Raw genomic sequence first — 15014 nt, 5'->3', positions numbered from 1 at the left:
CCGAGGCGCTGGTGGGCGGGGCCGCTCCGCCCTGGGCCCTGGGCGCATGCGCGCGGCCTGGTCCAGCACGGTGGTACTGGCGGTCCTTGGCTCGCTGCCCCAGCGCTCACCGCTCGGTCCTGGCTGGCACGTAGCCTCTCCTGGGGGTGTGCTTCTTCACAGGGTGTTTTCATCCTCTGGAAAAAAACAGTCGTGTTGGATTAAGCTCCCCTCCCGACCCCCCAACCCTAGTGTGACCTCACGTGAAAATATGTCATTTCTAAATAAGGTCACCCTCTGCCAGCCTCGGGGATGCGTAGGTGAGAATACAGGGGAGGGGGTTGTGGGGGAGAGGGCAGAGCAGCCTGAAAGTCTCGCAGAATGTCTTTCCAGCCGGACTCTGTGATACCCCCCCAACCCCAACTTCAATCCCGTGGCCCTGGAACAAGCCCCAAGCGACCCTGACGCAGACACAGCCTCACTTGCCACCCAGCGCCATGGGCTCCAGGATCCTGGCAGGGGGCCCACCTTGCCAGCCCGCACTGCCCCCCAGCTGGGGAGGCTCCAGGGGTGCAGGGGCACTGCCTCGTGGGGAATCATTAGAGTATAGCGCCAGCGACAAGGTTGCTTAACCGCATCACGACGCACATTTTCATTGTTCTGAGGTCCCTACACCAACCTCAGGAGTTTCAAGCTAGAGGCTATTCACTCACTCATCAAATATTTTTCTTTTTCTTGGCCTCTCCATGTAGCATGTGGGATGTATTTCCCCGACCAGAGATGGAACCCGTGACCCTGCATTGGGATTGCACTGGACCGCCAGGAATTCCCACACTCATCAAATATTTGATGCCGAGTTGGTGCAAAGCCTTGTATTCAGTGCTGCGGGATTCGAGGGTTTTGCTATTAAAAACAAACATCAAATTACATAAATTTGGGAAATTAATCCAAGGTTGCAAATAATTTTTTTAATTTTGGCAATTATATTTAAAAATTGCCATCATAAAAGCAAGGACTTCAATTACTTTATTTTTATTTAAAATTTGCATTTCTTTGAACAGTTCAGTTCAGTTCAGTCCTTCAGTTGTGTCCAACTCTTTTCGACCCCATGAATCGCAGCACACCAGGCCTCCCTGTCCATCACCAACTCCCGGAGTTCACTCACACTCATGTCCATCGAGTCAGTGATGCCATCCAGCCATCTCATCCTCTGTCGTCCCCTTCTCCTCCTGCCTCCAATCTCTTTGAACAGGTGATAGGAAAAAGTACTAAGGATGATCATGAAAAATAAATGTACCTCCCCACAGGGGCAAACACTATTTCTTGAAAAAAGCCATTTCAACAGCAAAGAGATAGGAAGAAAATAATCTTAGAGAAAAAGAGATTTTTCAAAAAAGAAACAGTTGGAAAAAATATATGGATGAATAAAAATATAAGTGGATGAATAAAAAAGGGAAAAATATATTTTCAATATATATTTATTTTTACAATATATTTGTGAATTATTTTTACAACATACTTGTATATATACAAAATATATATTTCAATACATGTTTTTACAATAGGTATATGTATACATATATATTTTTTCCTTTTTTCTTCATCCATTTTTTTTTACAAATATTTTTTACACTCCTCTTATGAATGAGGCATTGTTTTAGATGCAGGAGATACATCAGGGATTAAAACAGTTAAAATAGCATTCCCTGCCCTCTTGGACTTTATGTTTTGGTGAAAACTGAATCTGAAATTGAGACACAGGAGTTCAGGTAGATGAGGCTATAGAAAGAGTGTGTCTTTGTGGCCAAAAGCTGCCTGGTGTCCTGCGGGTCCACGTGACATGAGGACGGTGCGAGTGTAGAAGTGGCCCCCCTGCCTTGCCCAGAACGGGTCAGCGCCGGGCCAGGTGGGCCAGCTGAGGGTCTTCATGTGTGGTGCTGAACAGACTCGAGGAACAGCGTCTGGCAATAGCATCGGTCCAGGTGAGTGAAGATGCAGGGTGTCGAGGCGGGGGTTGGAGTGATATTATGGGGCCGAGAAGAAAGTGATGTTTAATGTTTTGATGGGGTTTCTGCTCATGCAAAGAAACCAGCTAAATCTGTCTGCCATTTGCATGCTTCCTTCTTCCTTCTTCAAGCATCTGGGTGGGGCTCTAATCTAGGGAGCATTTGAACTGTGATGATTACTAGGCTCTGCCTGTGATTCTCCCATCAGGAGATCTGGTGAGAAGCATGCACCTCACTCTCCACATTTAAAAAAAATTAATAGACTTAAAAAATATTTTGATTGGAGGCTAATTATAATATTACAGTGGTTTTTGCCATACATTGACATGAATCAGCCATGGGTGTACATGTGTTCCCCATCCTGAACCCCCCTCCCACCTCCCTCCCCATCCATCCCTCAGGGTCATCCCAGTGCACCAGCCCTGAGCGCCCTGTCTCATGCATCGAACCTGGACTGGCGATCTGTTTCACATATGATAATAAACATGTTTCAGTGCTGTTCTCTCAAATCATCCCACCCTTGCCTTCTCCCACAGAGTCCAAAAGTCTGTTCTTTACATCTGTGTCTCTTTTGCTGTCTCACATATAGGGTCATCATTACCATCCTTCTAAATTCCGTATATATGCGTTAATATACTGTATTGGTGTTTTTCTTTCTGACTTACTTTGCTCTGTATAATAGGCTCCAGTTTCATCCACCTCATTAGAACTGATTCAAATGCATTCTTTTTAATAGCTGAGTAACATTCCATTGTGTATATGTACCACAGCTTTCTTATCCATTCATCTGCTGATGGACATCTAGGTTGCTTCCATGTCCTGGCTATTATAAACAGTGCTGTGATGAACATTGGGATACCTGTGTCTCTTTCAATTCTGGTTTCCTCGGTGTGTATGCCTAGCAGTGGGATTGCTGGGTCATATGGCAGTTCTATTTCCATTTTTTTAAGGAAATAGACTTTTTTTTTTAAATAGCAATTTTAGGTTTATAGAGAAGTTTCCATGTACTTCCTCAGCCATCTCCATATACCCTATTAGCATCTTGCATTAGTGTGATAAGTTGTTACAACTGAAAAATGCATACTGATATATTTATCATTAACTAAAGTCAGTGTATTGGGGGCTTCCCTGGTGGCTCAGATAGTAAAGAGTCTGCCTGCAATGTGGGAGACACAAGCTCGATCCTTGGATTGGGAAGATCCCCTGGAAAAGGGAATGGAAACCCACTTCAGTATTCTTGTCTGGAGAATTCCATGGACAGAGGAGTCTGGCAGGCTACAGTCCATGGGGTCAAAAAGAATTGGACATGACTGAGTAACTACTGCTACTTCAAAGTCAGTGGATTACATCAGGGTTCACTCTTTGTATTGTACATTCTATGGGTTCTGATGAATGTGTAACATGTATCCAACATGGTAGTGTCATACAGAATAATTTTCCTGCCCTAAAAATCCCCTGTGCTCCACCCATTCATCCTTCCCTCCCCAAACCGCTGGCAATCAATGATCTTTCCACTGGCTCTGTAGTTTTTGCTTTTTCCATAATGTCTTATAGTTGGGACCATCCAGATATGTGGCTTTTCAGATTGTCTTCTTTCACTTAGCAATACACATTGAAAATTCTTCCAGTGTTTTTCCATGCTTAATAGCTCATTTCTTTTTAGCATTGAATACTCTTCCATTGTCTGGATGTCTCATGGTTTGCATTTCCATTAATCTATTAAAGGACATGTTGGTTGCTTCTGTGTGTGTGTGTGTGTGTGTGTGTAGGTCACTCAGCTGTATCCAACTCTTTGCGACCCCATGGACTGTGGTTCACCAGGCTTCTCTGTGCAGAGGATTTCCCAGGCAAGAATACTGGAGTGGGTTGCTATTTCCTTTTCCAGGGGATCTTCCCAACCCAGGGAGCGAACCCTGCATTGGCAGGCCAGCTTTTTACCCGCTTTGCAGGCAGATTCTTTACTGTCTGAGCCACCAGGGAAGCCTGGTTGCTTCTAAGTTCGTGCATTTATGAATAAAGCTGCTCTGAATATTTGTGTAGGGTATTTGTATGAACGTAAGTTTTCAACTTATATGGGTAAATACTAAGGAGAGTTATTGCAGGATCATATGATCAGGTTATGTTTCACCATTATGTTTTTCTTTCAAGAAATTTTTTCCTTTATATAAAATTTCAAATGCCCAAAAAAAGCAGCATCACATTTTTATCTTAAAATATTATGTTGCATGCAATCTCTTCCTTGATATGAGTGTGTCGGTATTTGATATCACAACATAAAGCTAGAAATAAAATTTCCTCCTTCATCATTTTATGAACAAGTAAATCTTTAATTGTAGATGTTACTAAGAAATTAAATTTGTATTTAATTTCTGCTGCACCGTGCATCATTCAGGATCTTAGTTCCCTGACCAGGGATGGAACCTATGCCCCCTGCAGTGGGAGCATGGAGTCTTAACCACTGGACTGCGAGGGAAGTCCCAAGAGAACCCATCTTTACATTGTCTCTAAGGTAGAAGGATGGGCCATGGAACCAATCAGTGCAATTTGTCTTGGTGACAGAACTAAAAAAGCCCACCTGCTGGGCAGGACACCATGTGGAAAACTCAATTAGGCCATAAGCAAGGACTCCCATAGTCATTATTTTTCAATGATTTGGATGCTAAATATGAAAGAATATCTCATTATATTATCTAGTAGCACATTCATATGATTCACTCTATTTACTTGGCAAATACCCAGTATTTGCTGCATGTTCATTTACATTGAATTGAATCAGGTGCACACTGAGTGAATATCTGCTGTTTATTCCTGGATGACATTTCATAGCTAAAAAAAAAATGAAAGGCTGTTTTTTAGGATCATGAACCAAAAGAAGTATAGAAGAGAAAACAAATAGTCGAAAAATAAACATAAATGAGAAATGATTAAAATAAGTGGAAATCATAAAATGCCTAAGATTTGGTCAAATAAAAAGCAAAATGAGCAGAAATTTCCTCCCTAAAATGCACTGAATTAAAAAATGCAGAAGTCAGATTAATTTTAGATTTTTGAAAACAAACTGAGCTCCTTAAACTTCTGTTTCTGGAATGAATGTCATTATCATAAAAGTCCTTGCTGCACAGATAGACATATCTTGTTCCCGGATGATAGCATTTAATATCATAACAATGTGGATTTCTCCCCAAATTAAACTGTACATTTAAAATAATTTTAAAAAAATTAAAAATTCCCCATAGAATTTTGGGAGGTTTTGAGAGATGGTGCTAACACAGAAATGTAGTCATCTGTGACATGATAAAAATGTCAGAAACAAGTCAAATATGCACATAAAAACTTTTGTCTGAAGTCAAAGCAGTTAAATGGAGTGAGAGAAAGAAGAACTGCTTAATAAATAACACTGAAACTAGAGATTTTAAGTTGCCAAAAGTGTATTTTTTAAATGAAAGTTCCCACTGTCAGTAACTGAGTTCAGGAAACAGAGAGCTCTCATGGTCTGGTGGGAATACGAATTGGTACATTTCTGGAAGGAAATTATTTATAGAAAAGCTTTAACAAAATCTATACTATTGTTGAGTCAATGGGCAAGAGTTTGAGCAAACTCCCGGAGACAGTGAAGGACAAGGAAACCTGGTGTGCTGCAGTCCATGGGGTCACAAATAGTCGGACACGACTGAGCAACTGAACAATGAGAATTTCTGCCTAAGGGCGAGTGTGCCTCGTCCAGGGCAGGCCTGGGAGCTGAGGTCCTGGGAGCAGTGCTCATCTGTGAAGGAGGGGCCCTTGGATGGGGCGTGTGCTTCTGTTTCTCAGAGGGTCCCGGGTGGGCAACAAGCCTGGGGCACCTGCAGCAGCAACACCTCTGATACCGCTGCCCATCGCAGGCATGGTGTCCTCTCCCCTTCGATTCTGCAGGTCTTCACTGTACCCCTGACATCCTCTTCCTTAAAACTCTCTTGTACCCAAATCTCTTCTTTGTGGGGTATCCAAACTTGGAGAATAGTTTCACAATTTTCTTCTTTTGTTTACATTCTCTGCAGCAAATAGATTGCACTTTAACAAGTTATAAAGGAAGGCAAAGTTTTTTGAAAAAAAGGAATTCACTGGGGACTTCCCTGGTGGTCCAGGTGTTAAGGACTTCACCTTCCAATGCAGGGGGTGTGGGTTTGATCCTTAGTTGGGAAACTGAGATCCCACATACCTCGAGGTCAAAAAACAACCTGTAACACATTCAATAAAGACTTGGTCCACATCAAAAAAAAAAATCTTAAAAGGAATTCACTGGACTTCTAGTCAAATGAGATAGATTGAATATATGCATTTACCTCCTCCCCAGTTAGTTAAGTCGCTCAGTCATGTCTGACTCTTTGCAACCCCGTGGACTGTAGCCCACCAAGAATCCATGGGATTCTCCAGGCAAGAATACTGGAGTGGGTTGCATTTCCTTCTCCGGGGGATCTTCCCGACCCAGGGATCGAACCCAGGTCTCCGGCATTGCAGGCAGACGCTTTAACCTCTGAGCCACCAGGGAAGCCTTACCTCCTCCCCAAGGTCTCAGCAAATCGCATTAAAGATAAATGGACAAGCACACAGGGCAAAGAGGAAAGGAGAGGAAATTGGCCGTGTACAAAAAGTGTCCATAGTACTCTCACTGAGTAGAGGGAATGTCTGTGAGCAGGGAGCCAGTCACTGGGGAAGGGGAGCTGGAGGCACGAGGCTGGGTCCCATCATCTCCCACTGATGCTGAGCCAGGGTGCCCATCTCCATCCCTCTGAGCACAGGACCTGGAGATTGACAGGGATGCCAGGCACCACAGAGCAGGCGAGGAGCAGGGCTGCGAGCTCCAGGGAGGGGATTATCAGAAGGGGACGGGTGGGATGAAGGATGGTTGTTTTTACCTTACGCCTTCTAATACTATTCGTCTTCCTTTTTAATTAGTTTATTTATTTTTGGCTGTGTTGGGTCTTCGTTGCTGCACGGGCTTTTCTCTAGCTGCAGCAAGTGGGGGCTGCTCCAGCTGCGGTGCTCAGGCTTCTCATTGCAGTGGCTTCTCTTTTTGCGGAGCACAAGTCCTAGGCACGTGGGCTTCAGTGGTTGCGGCACATGTGCTCAGTAGCTGTGGCTTTCTTCTAGAGCACAGACTCAGTAGCTGTGGTTCATGGCTTAGTTGCTCTGCAGCATATGAAATCTTCCCAGACCAGGGATCAAACCCGTGTCCCCTGAATTGGCAGGCGGATTCTTATCCACTGAGCCACCAGGGTAGTCTGACTATTCATCTTTTTAAAAATCTATATGCAAGCATCATTTTAATACTTAATAAAATGTTGAAGCCATGTTTTTGTTATTTAAATGCAGGAAAATCAGAACCAGGTTGGCGCCAAGGACTATCAGATCATCAGACTGATTCACACACACACTTGTCCATCGTAGATGTCGTCACAACAGCCACAAGGTGGAAACCGGCCAAATGCCCACCAGTGACTGAATGGACAAGCAAACTGTGGTTGAGCCCCTCGATGGAACAGTATTCAATCACAACCAGGAATGAAGTACTGATGCATATTACAACATGTGTGAACCTCAAAAACACGCTTAGTGAAAAAATCAGACACAGATGGCCACATATCATATGATTCCGTTTATATGAACTGTCCAGAATAGGTAGATCCACAGCCATAGGACACAGATTAAACGGTCACCAGGGGATGGGTGGAGAGGTAAGGGAGAATAACAGATGAATAGGTATAGGGTATCCTTTGGGGATCGTACTGGCCTGTTCACGCCCCATGTGACAGTCAAAGCCTAGCTTCATCATAAACACAGGCGAGGCTTATTAAAGGGCCAATTGGCTCCCTTTCTTATTATCTAAAATCCACAATCCAAAACCACATTGGTTATGCACTTAATTGTGTAGCTCCCCTCCCAAATTCGTGTTGAAATCTTAAACCCCAGTGTTTTAAGATTGAGTGTGACCTCATTTGGAGATACAATCTTTACAGAAGCCATCCAGTTACAATGAGGTCATTAGGGTGGGCCTCAATCCATAAGACTGGTGTGTCTTATGGACTCCTTGTGCAAGGAGGAAGTTTGGATTCGAAGAAAAACACAACGCAATGATGATGCGAAGAGATACAGGGATGACAAGGCCATCTACAAGCCAAGGAGAGAGGCCTAGAACAACCTTCCCTCACAATCCTCAAAGGGGACTAGCTCTGCTGACACCTTGACGTTGGATTTTTAAGCCTCCAGAACTGTGAGATAATACATTTCTGTCATTTAAGCCCCCCAGTTTACAATACTTTGTTATGGCAGCCCTAGCAAACTAACAAAACATTGTATAATAATCCTTTTTACCTTAAAAGGCACATTGGTTGCATAAATATGTCACCTATCATGTAATGGCTGGTTGCATGGAATAAACTCGTGGTCCCCTGAGACAGTAAGTTTCCAGTGGACAGGTCCCATGAACAGGTAGCTTTGTGGCTAAAGCCCCTGACAGAACCGTCTCTGACTGCAGTCCTTAGCAAAGGCTTTCATAATTCTGATTGCAAAGAGGATGCTGCATTTCAGTGCTTTAATATAAACCACCACCAGCTTGAAAGCCAGGTATGACACGAGGTATGTATATTTGTATTGGCCACTCCCAACACACACACAGGTGTATGAAAAGACACAGCCAAGGGCTCACTCTGCGGCCAGTTTCCACGTTCTTATGTGAATTCGGTATAGTAGCTCCTGGGGACTGGAACATGGCAATTTGAATGCAAAATCGATTGTCAAATACAAGACTGCAGCGGTCTTCTCCCTAGTGACCACCTCGCCCTCCAGCTAGCTGTCTTCACTCTTGTTCTGGATGCCCTGTACCTTGTTGGCAATATTCAAATGGTCAAAACTGATTCCAGAATCTCAAACAACCCCTCTTGATCGGCTTGCACCCCCCTTTTAATTTGTTCTCCCTTGCTTATTTTCACAACAGGAAGGATGTCATTGCTGAACTTGTTTTATCTCCACTTCCAGCGTCAGCATCACACTCGTAAGATCGCTCTTATACACATTTGACACCTACTTCAATTTTAAACTGAATTCTGGGCTTAAGTAACATTAAAAACTGTATCTTTAACACTGTATCAAGGAAGTCCTGCGTTGTATCTGATTTTTCATGCAATCTCTATGTACAAATGTTTCATATTTTGAATGAAGCTGGATGCGTAAATTATTCCAAAGCAGCAAAATGTAAAAATATTCCGGTTCTCTCAGGATGACTTCCACATGTGCCACACAGTGAAGCAGGTGGTACATTTCCATGAATCCAAAGCCTCAACATCAACTTTCACCGAAGGGACACAGACAACCCGTCAAAAAATGTCTTTATTCATCGGATATAAGGGATGTATTAATTTCCTAGGGCAGCCGTAACAGAGTGCCGCTGAGTGACTTGAAATAGCAGGAACTTATTCCTTCACAACTGTGGAGGCTCAACCCCTGAAGTCAGGAGTAGACAGGGCTGTAACCCCTCTGAAGCCACAGGGGACTCATCTGGGCTGCCAGTGGCTTGGTGGCCATCTCTCGGGCTCCTGGGTTTGAGGCTGTCTCATCACACAGCCTTCTCCCTGTGTCTTCACACGGCCACAGTTCTGCTTTAGTATGACTTCATGTTAACTCATCAGATCTGCAGCCATCCTATTTCCAGAAAAAGACAAATTCTGAGGGACTAGGGGCTAGAACTTCAGTATATTATGCGGGCAGGGATAGGGAGCATGATTCAACCCATTGAAAGGGGATAGAGTAAACTTCACATATGTAACTTTTGAGGGCAACTCATAAGGCAGCATTTTTGTTTGATGGATACAAATTCTTATCGACAAGAAAGGGCACCCTGCACACTGTTGTTTAGTCGCTAAGTCATGTCTGACTCCTTGCGACCCCATGGACTGCAGCCCACCAGGCTCCTCTGTCCATGGGATTCTCCAGGCAAGAATACTGGAGTGGGTTGCCATTTCCTTCTCCAGGGGGTCTTTCTGACCCAGGAATCGAACCTGTGTCTCCTGCATTGCAGGTGGATTCTTTACCACTGAGCAACCAGGTCAGCCCATACTGCACACAGGCACAAAGAATTATAAACCAAGTACCCCTGTAACTCCCTTTCAGGCCAAGAAACAGAACACTGCTACACCAGAGATGCCCCGCACACCCCTCCTTCATCAACATCCCGTCTAAGACTCATCCGGCACCCCACACTGCATCTAGTTGTCATGTTCGTCTCCTCCAATCTGTGACTGTTCCTTATCTTTCACAGCCCTGAATTTTTTCTTTGGTTATGCCACATGGCATGTGGGATCTTCCCAGACCAGGGATCAAACCTGCACCCCCTGAAGCACAAGTATGGAGTTTTATAAATCAGTGTACCACAAGGAAAGTCCACAGCCTTGATAGTTTTGAAGCGTATTGGCCACTTACTTTGTAAGGTTTTCCTCAATTTGGGTTTGTCTGAGGTTTCCCCATGGCTGAGGTTATACATTTTGGGAAAGGATTCCACAGCATTGCACCGGTGGTCATGTCACTTTTTCATACTATAGAGAGGTCCAATCATTACTTTTTATTTCGGGTTCCTGGTACATTATGCTTGATTTTGGTTATTTTCAGAGTATGCAAAATATTACTATAGTTTTGAGTCAAACAAAAATGTATATTGAAAGGTGCTACTTGTCCCAAATACCCCATTCCCATTCCTCCTTACTTTTTACTCTGAACTCAGCCATTCTCCAGTCTCTTTGAGTTTATCCTTGTATTTCTTCTGCACAGACGAGCAAGTACATACGTATTTTCTTCTACTGCCTTTCTTATTAAAGGACGGCAAACTGCAGACATGCACACATGTTGCTTTTCTCACTTAACAATATATCCTGGGAATGACGACGTGAGTGCATAGAGCTCTCCCACACACTTTATACAGCTGAGGACTGTATCGTGTGATGTTCCAGTTCACTGAATCACTGTGTGTAGATATTTAGGTCCTTTTCAATTATCTTGTCATTACCGCCAATGCTGCATTGAGCAACCTTGTGCACATGGGCTTTTGCACTGCTGGAAGGTATCATCCGGTATTTTCCTAGAAGTGCGAAGTCCAGGTCAACAGCTAAGTTTCTCCTGGTTCCATAGGGATTGCAAGTTCCTCTCCAGAAAGGGAACGTTAAGTCTGCACTTTAACCAGGAACACGACATTTCACTGACAGAATGTGTTGTCATACTTGTATATTAAACTTCTTCCAATCTCATAGGAGAGAAATGGTATGTTTTAATTTGCATTTCTCTAATTGTTTGAAGTTTATTTTTTGGCAGCACCATGCAGCATGTGGGACCTTAGTTCTCTGACCAGGGGTCAAGCCTGTGTCCCCTACAGTGGAAGCGTGGTCTTTTTTAAATTTGGCTACGATGCTTCAACACAATGGGTCTTCACTGAGGCACATGGGATGTAGTTCCCTGACCAGGGATCAAACCCGGGCCCCCTGTGTTGGGAGCAGAGAGTCTTAACCAATGACCACCAAGGAAGTTATAAGTTGTTTTAATTTTGAAATACATTTTAGGGGCACTTCTGTTTATCTTTTTTTAGTGCACTTTTCCTAGCAGGTTTTTGCCTCTTGTCTTTCAGTTTTTAAGAGCTGCCTGATGATTTTTCCAAAGCTAATGAATGAACACTAAGTATATACACTGGCACCTTGTTCCCTATCCTGACTCCAAGCCAGTGAGCCCTGTTGTCTAGTATATGCCAACACAACATGATAAACTCTGCTTCTGGGGTTAGGCTCTATTCTCTTTGAACACCAAAGCAAATGTGAACGCTTTCTAAGAAACACAGGGAGGTATAGTCAATTACATATCATGGAAGAGGGTCATCTTTTCCATTATTACGGTTTCCTTTTTGTATTATTTTTTAGTTCACAAACCTTGGGCTGCCAACCTTAGTACTGTGCTTAGATGAGGCTTCACTAGCTACGAGAAAATAAATGTTTAATGTTTTCCAAAGCCAAACAGAATTTTTGGAGTGATTAGATATTTTAGTATCATATACATTCCTACTCTATTAGAAGAAAATTATGGACTATTTTCCTGTGACTACTAAGCTACTTTAAAAAGTATATATACACACGTATATATAACCAAATCATTTTGCTGCACACCTGAAACTAAAACGATATTCTAAATCAACTATACATCAATAAATTAGTAAGGGAATGAAGATATACTTTTGCTTTCACGTATTGTTTGAATTGTGTATCTAATTATATGCTACTCTTTCAAAACTTTGGTCTTAATTCAGTTTTGTTAAATCCAGAAGGCAAATTATAATGCTGTCTTTATGAAGATTCCCACTTTGTGATGTTACATGTTGAGACATTAAAAGTTATATTTTTTAGTGATTTATTTTCTAGCACTTAAAACATGTCCATGGATGCTACAAAAATTGATCAAAGATCATTTGAAGACTCAAAGTTTTAAAAGGTTCGGTTCCAGGCATCACGATTACATTATTTGTGAAACAGGAGAGCAGAAGCCAGACAGGAATGCTGCTTTGTCGATTGAAGTAAAGGATTCACCACACGTTTCTTAATGGCAGGTGAGGTGTGCAGACAAAGTGGTGTTAACTACAGAGAAGCCCCTACATGCCCCTGCTGCCCAAGTCCCGAGGCAGGGAAGGCTGTGCATAGGGGTTGCATTTGAGGGCTCCAGCTCTTCTTAGGGCTTTCCTGGTGGCTCAGATGGTAAAGAACTCTCGTGTAATACAGCAGACTTGGGTTCAATCCCTGGGTCAGGAAGATCCCCTGGAGAAGGGAATGGCAATCCACTCCAGTATTCTTGCCTAGAAAATCAGAGGAGCCTGGTGGGCTAGTCCATAGGGTCGCAAAAGTCGGATGTGACTGAGCGCACATGCACGCTCTTCTTAGATTATTAAAATACATGTGCTTTGTTGTTGTTTTTTACCATTACTTTCTGTTTTTATACTTGATTTATAGAAGAATTAGAGGAGACAGTGTGGAAAAGGAATATGTTAAGCTTCTGGAAAAATTAATGGCAGCTGAAGAATCATCCTCTTCCTGGTTGAGGGGAACAAGTCCTCATTGTTTCAACTAGTCCTGCCCACCACCGATGAGTGAATGGGAAGACTGGGAATTTGGTAAGACCACTTTCAGGGAAAAACAAGCATAGTAAGAATACTCAGGAACCTCGATTTCCCCTCACCTTCCCCTCTGCCCTCGAGGAGCTCTTAAAACTAAGACAGCATTAGGTGACTTCTCTGAAGAGCAATGTCAAAGCTTTGACAGAGCATTGCTGAATCTTCCAGAAAGACGGGCAGAAAGCTGAACTCAGTGAGTAGACTGAAAGTAGCTGGTTTCATTCTTAAAAATACTTGCTTATATACGTCATCAATGACAATGAATTTCAATACTGTTGAAAAGATTTTTATCACATTCTAGCAAAATTTTTAAAAAGGGTAGTGTTAAAACATTCTGACCCTTTTAAAAAATATGCTTAAATACACATCAAAGCTGTGGATGGACTAAAAAATTAACTTCTAAAAAAGGATGTGGTCATAATAAAAAAAAGAACATTTTTATACATAGGATTTTATTTTGCACTGCTATAACAATTTCATTATAGACCAAGGGAGATAAAAGAAAAAGGGTAAAACCACCACACTGAGTAAATTACTAAAGCTTTTCTACATTTAACAGGATTTTCCATCTGGTAGATTTATTGTCATATCCCCTTCAAAACAGACAAGATGCTTACCATATTTTAAAGATTATAGGTTGCCACTGAAAGAAAAATTTTACACAGTTCACTGTACATCAAGGTTGAAAAACTGTCCTGCATGAAAAATAGAAATCATGTGAATAAAAGGAAAAGAAAACATTATTGTTGAAAGAAAGATTAAAGTCCTCGAAACGTGCCATCTACACGTGGACGCTCGATCCTCCTGGAGTCACTCGGGTGGAGGAGTCCTTGCTTCTGCCCAGCTCTCTCATCATACTGTGTTTCTACCCAATGGGATACATTAAGGCAAACAAATCCTTCTCTGAAGAGGTCTTACAGAAACTGTGGACAAATAGCAAACTTTTGGCATTAAACAGGTTAACACACACACAGCCTTTAGTAATAATGTACATTTAAGCATATTTCTCTTGGACTAGTGACAAGGAAAAATGAACATGCTTGTTAACAATGTCAAAAAGTTTTAAAATCAGTGTCCAAGCAATTCCTAATGATGCTTCTGTAGCTTTAAGCTCTAAACAGTATAGAATTTATGCAAATGCATTAAAGAATTCAAGCTTGGCAAATTACACCCAAGCAGGTTATTAAACTATATATACAGAAAGTAAATGATAAATACAGAATTAAAAGAGTCCTTCTGTTTTCCTTAGAGCCTTGAAAACTGACAAACTTTTGAGGACAGTTCTATAATATTAAACATTAGGTAACCACGCGTGTGGGGAAACCTAACTCCACAAACTGATTTAAAATACTCAGTATGACTCTGTAGTGTTTCATACAATTCAGTTCGTTGGTAGGGGCACGAGACAACATTTAACAAAAATAATCACATCAATTGACCTAGAAATCAAATGCAAATAGATATGAATACAATCTCCAAAATCTGTCTTTTTAAGTGAACATTAACCATTTATTCAAAGTTATACAAGAATTTGAAGGATTAAAGTCTTCTGTGACATAAAGCCATTTCAAACAGTTTCATGTCTCAGCGGAGCAGGAGGAGAGGGTGAAAGGATAGGTGAGCAGCCCCTTTCGGGCAGCAAGGCGAGACAAACAGACTCAACAGCAGCCGCCCCCGGCCTGCTGTCCTCCCTGGCTGCCTGCGTGTGTGGCATTGGTAGCAGCATGCTGAGGGCCAATTTTAATGCCGTTTGCCTGCAATAAAAGAGAAAATGATAATATAAAGGTCGAGTTTAAGAAATCCTCTGGTTTCTTAATGATACAATATTACCAAACAACTAAAATATATTTTTAAAACAC

The 15014-nt window shown here is 42.2% G+C and overlaps 1 protein-coding gene across 3 annotated transcripts in view; it reads right to left on the bottom strand.

Moving 5' to 3' along the window:
• Nucleotides 1-13588: 13588 nt before the first annotated feature.
• RAB2A (RAB2A, member RAS oncogene family) overlaps nucleotides 13589-15014 on the bottom strand; it is a 72686-nt gene continuing 71260 nt past the window's right edge. For 2 of the 3 annotated variants that reach the window (XM_027561039.1, XM_027561041.1), the window contains exon 8: nucleotides 13591-14909. In XM_027561039.1, coding sequence (XP_027416840.1) covers nucleotides 14814-14909 — 96 coding nt within the window. In that variant the 3' untranslated portion in view covers nucleotides 13591-14813. Of the gene's footprint in view, nucleotides 14910-15014 lie in introns of all 3 variants that reach the window. The other variant, XM_027561040.1, reaches the window with a different exon arrangement.

This window comes from Bos indicus x Bos taurus, chromosome 14 (assembly GCF_003369695.1).
Source record: "Bos indicus x Bos taurus breed Angus x Brahman F1 hybrid chromosome 14, Bos_hybrid_MaternalHap_v2.0, whole genome shotgun sequence".
Lineage (NCBI taxonomy): Eukaryota > Metazoa > Chordata > Mammalia > Artiodactyla > Bovidae > Bos > Bos indicus x Bos taurus.
Note: the sequence above shows the minus strand (reverse complement) of the source record. Positions and strands in the feature narration are given on the sequence as shown.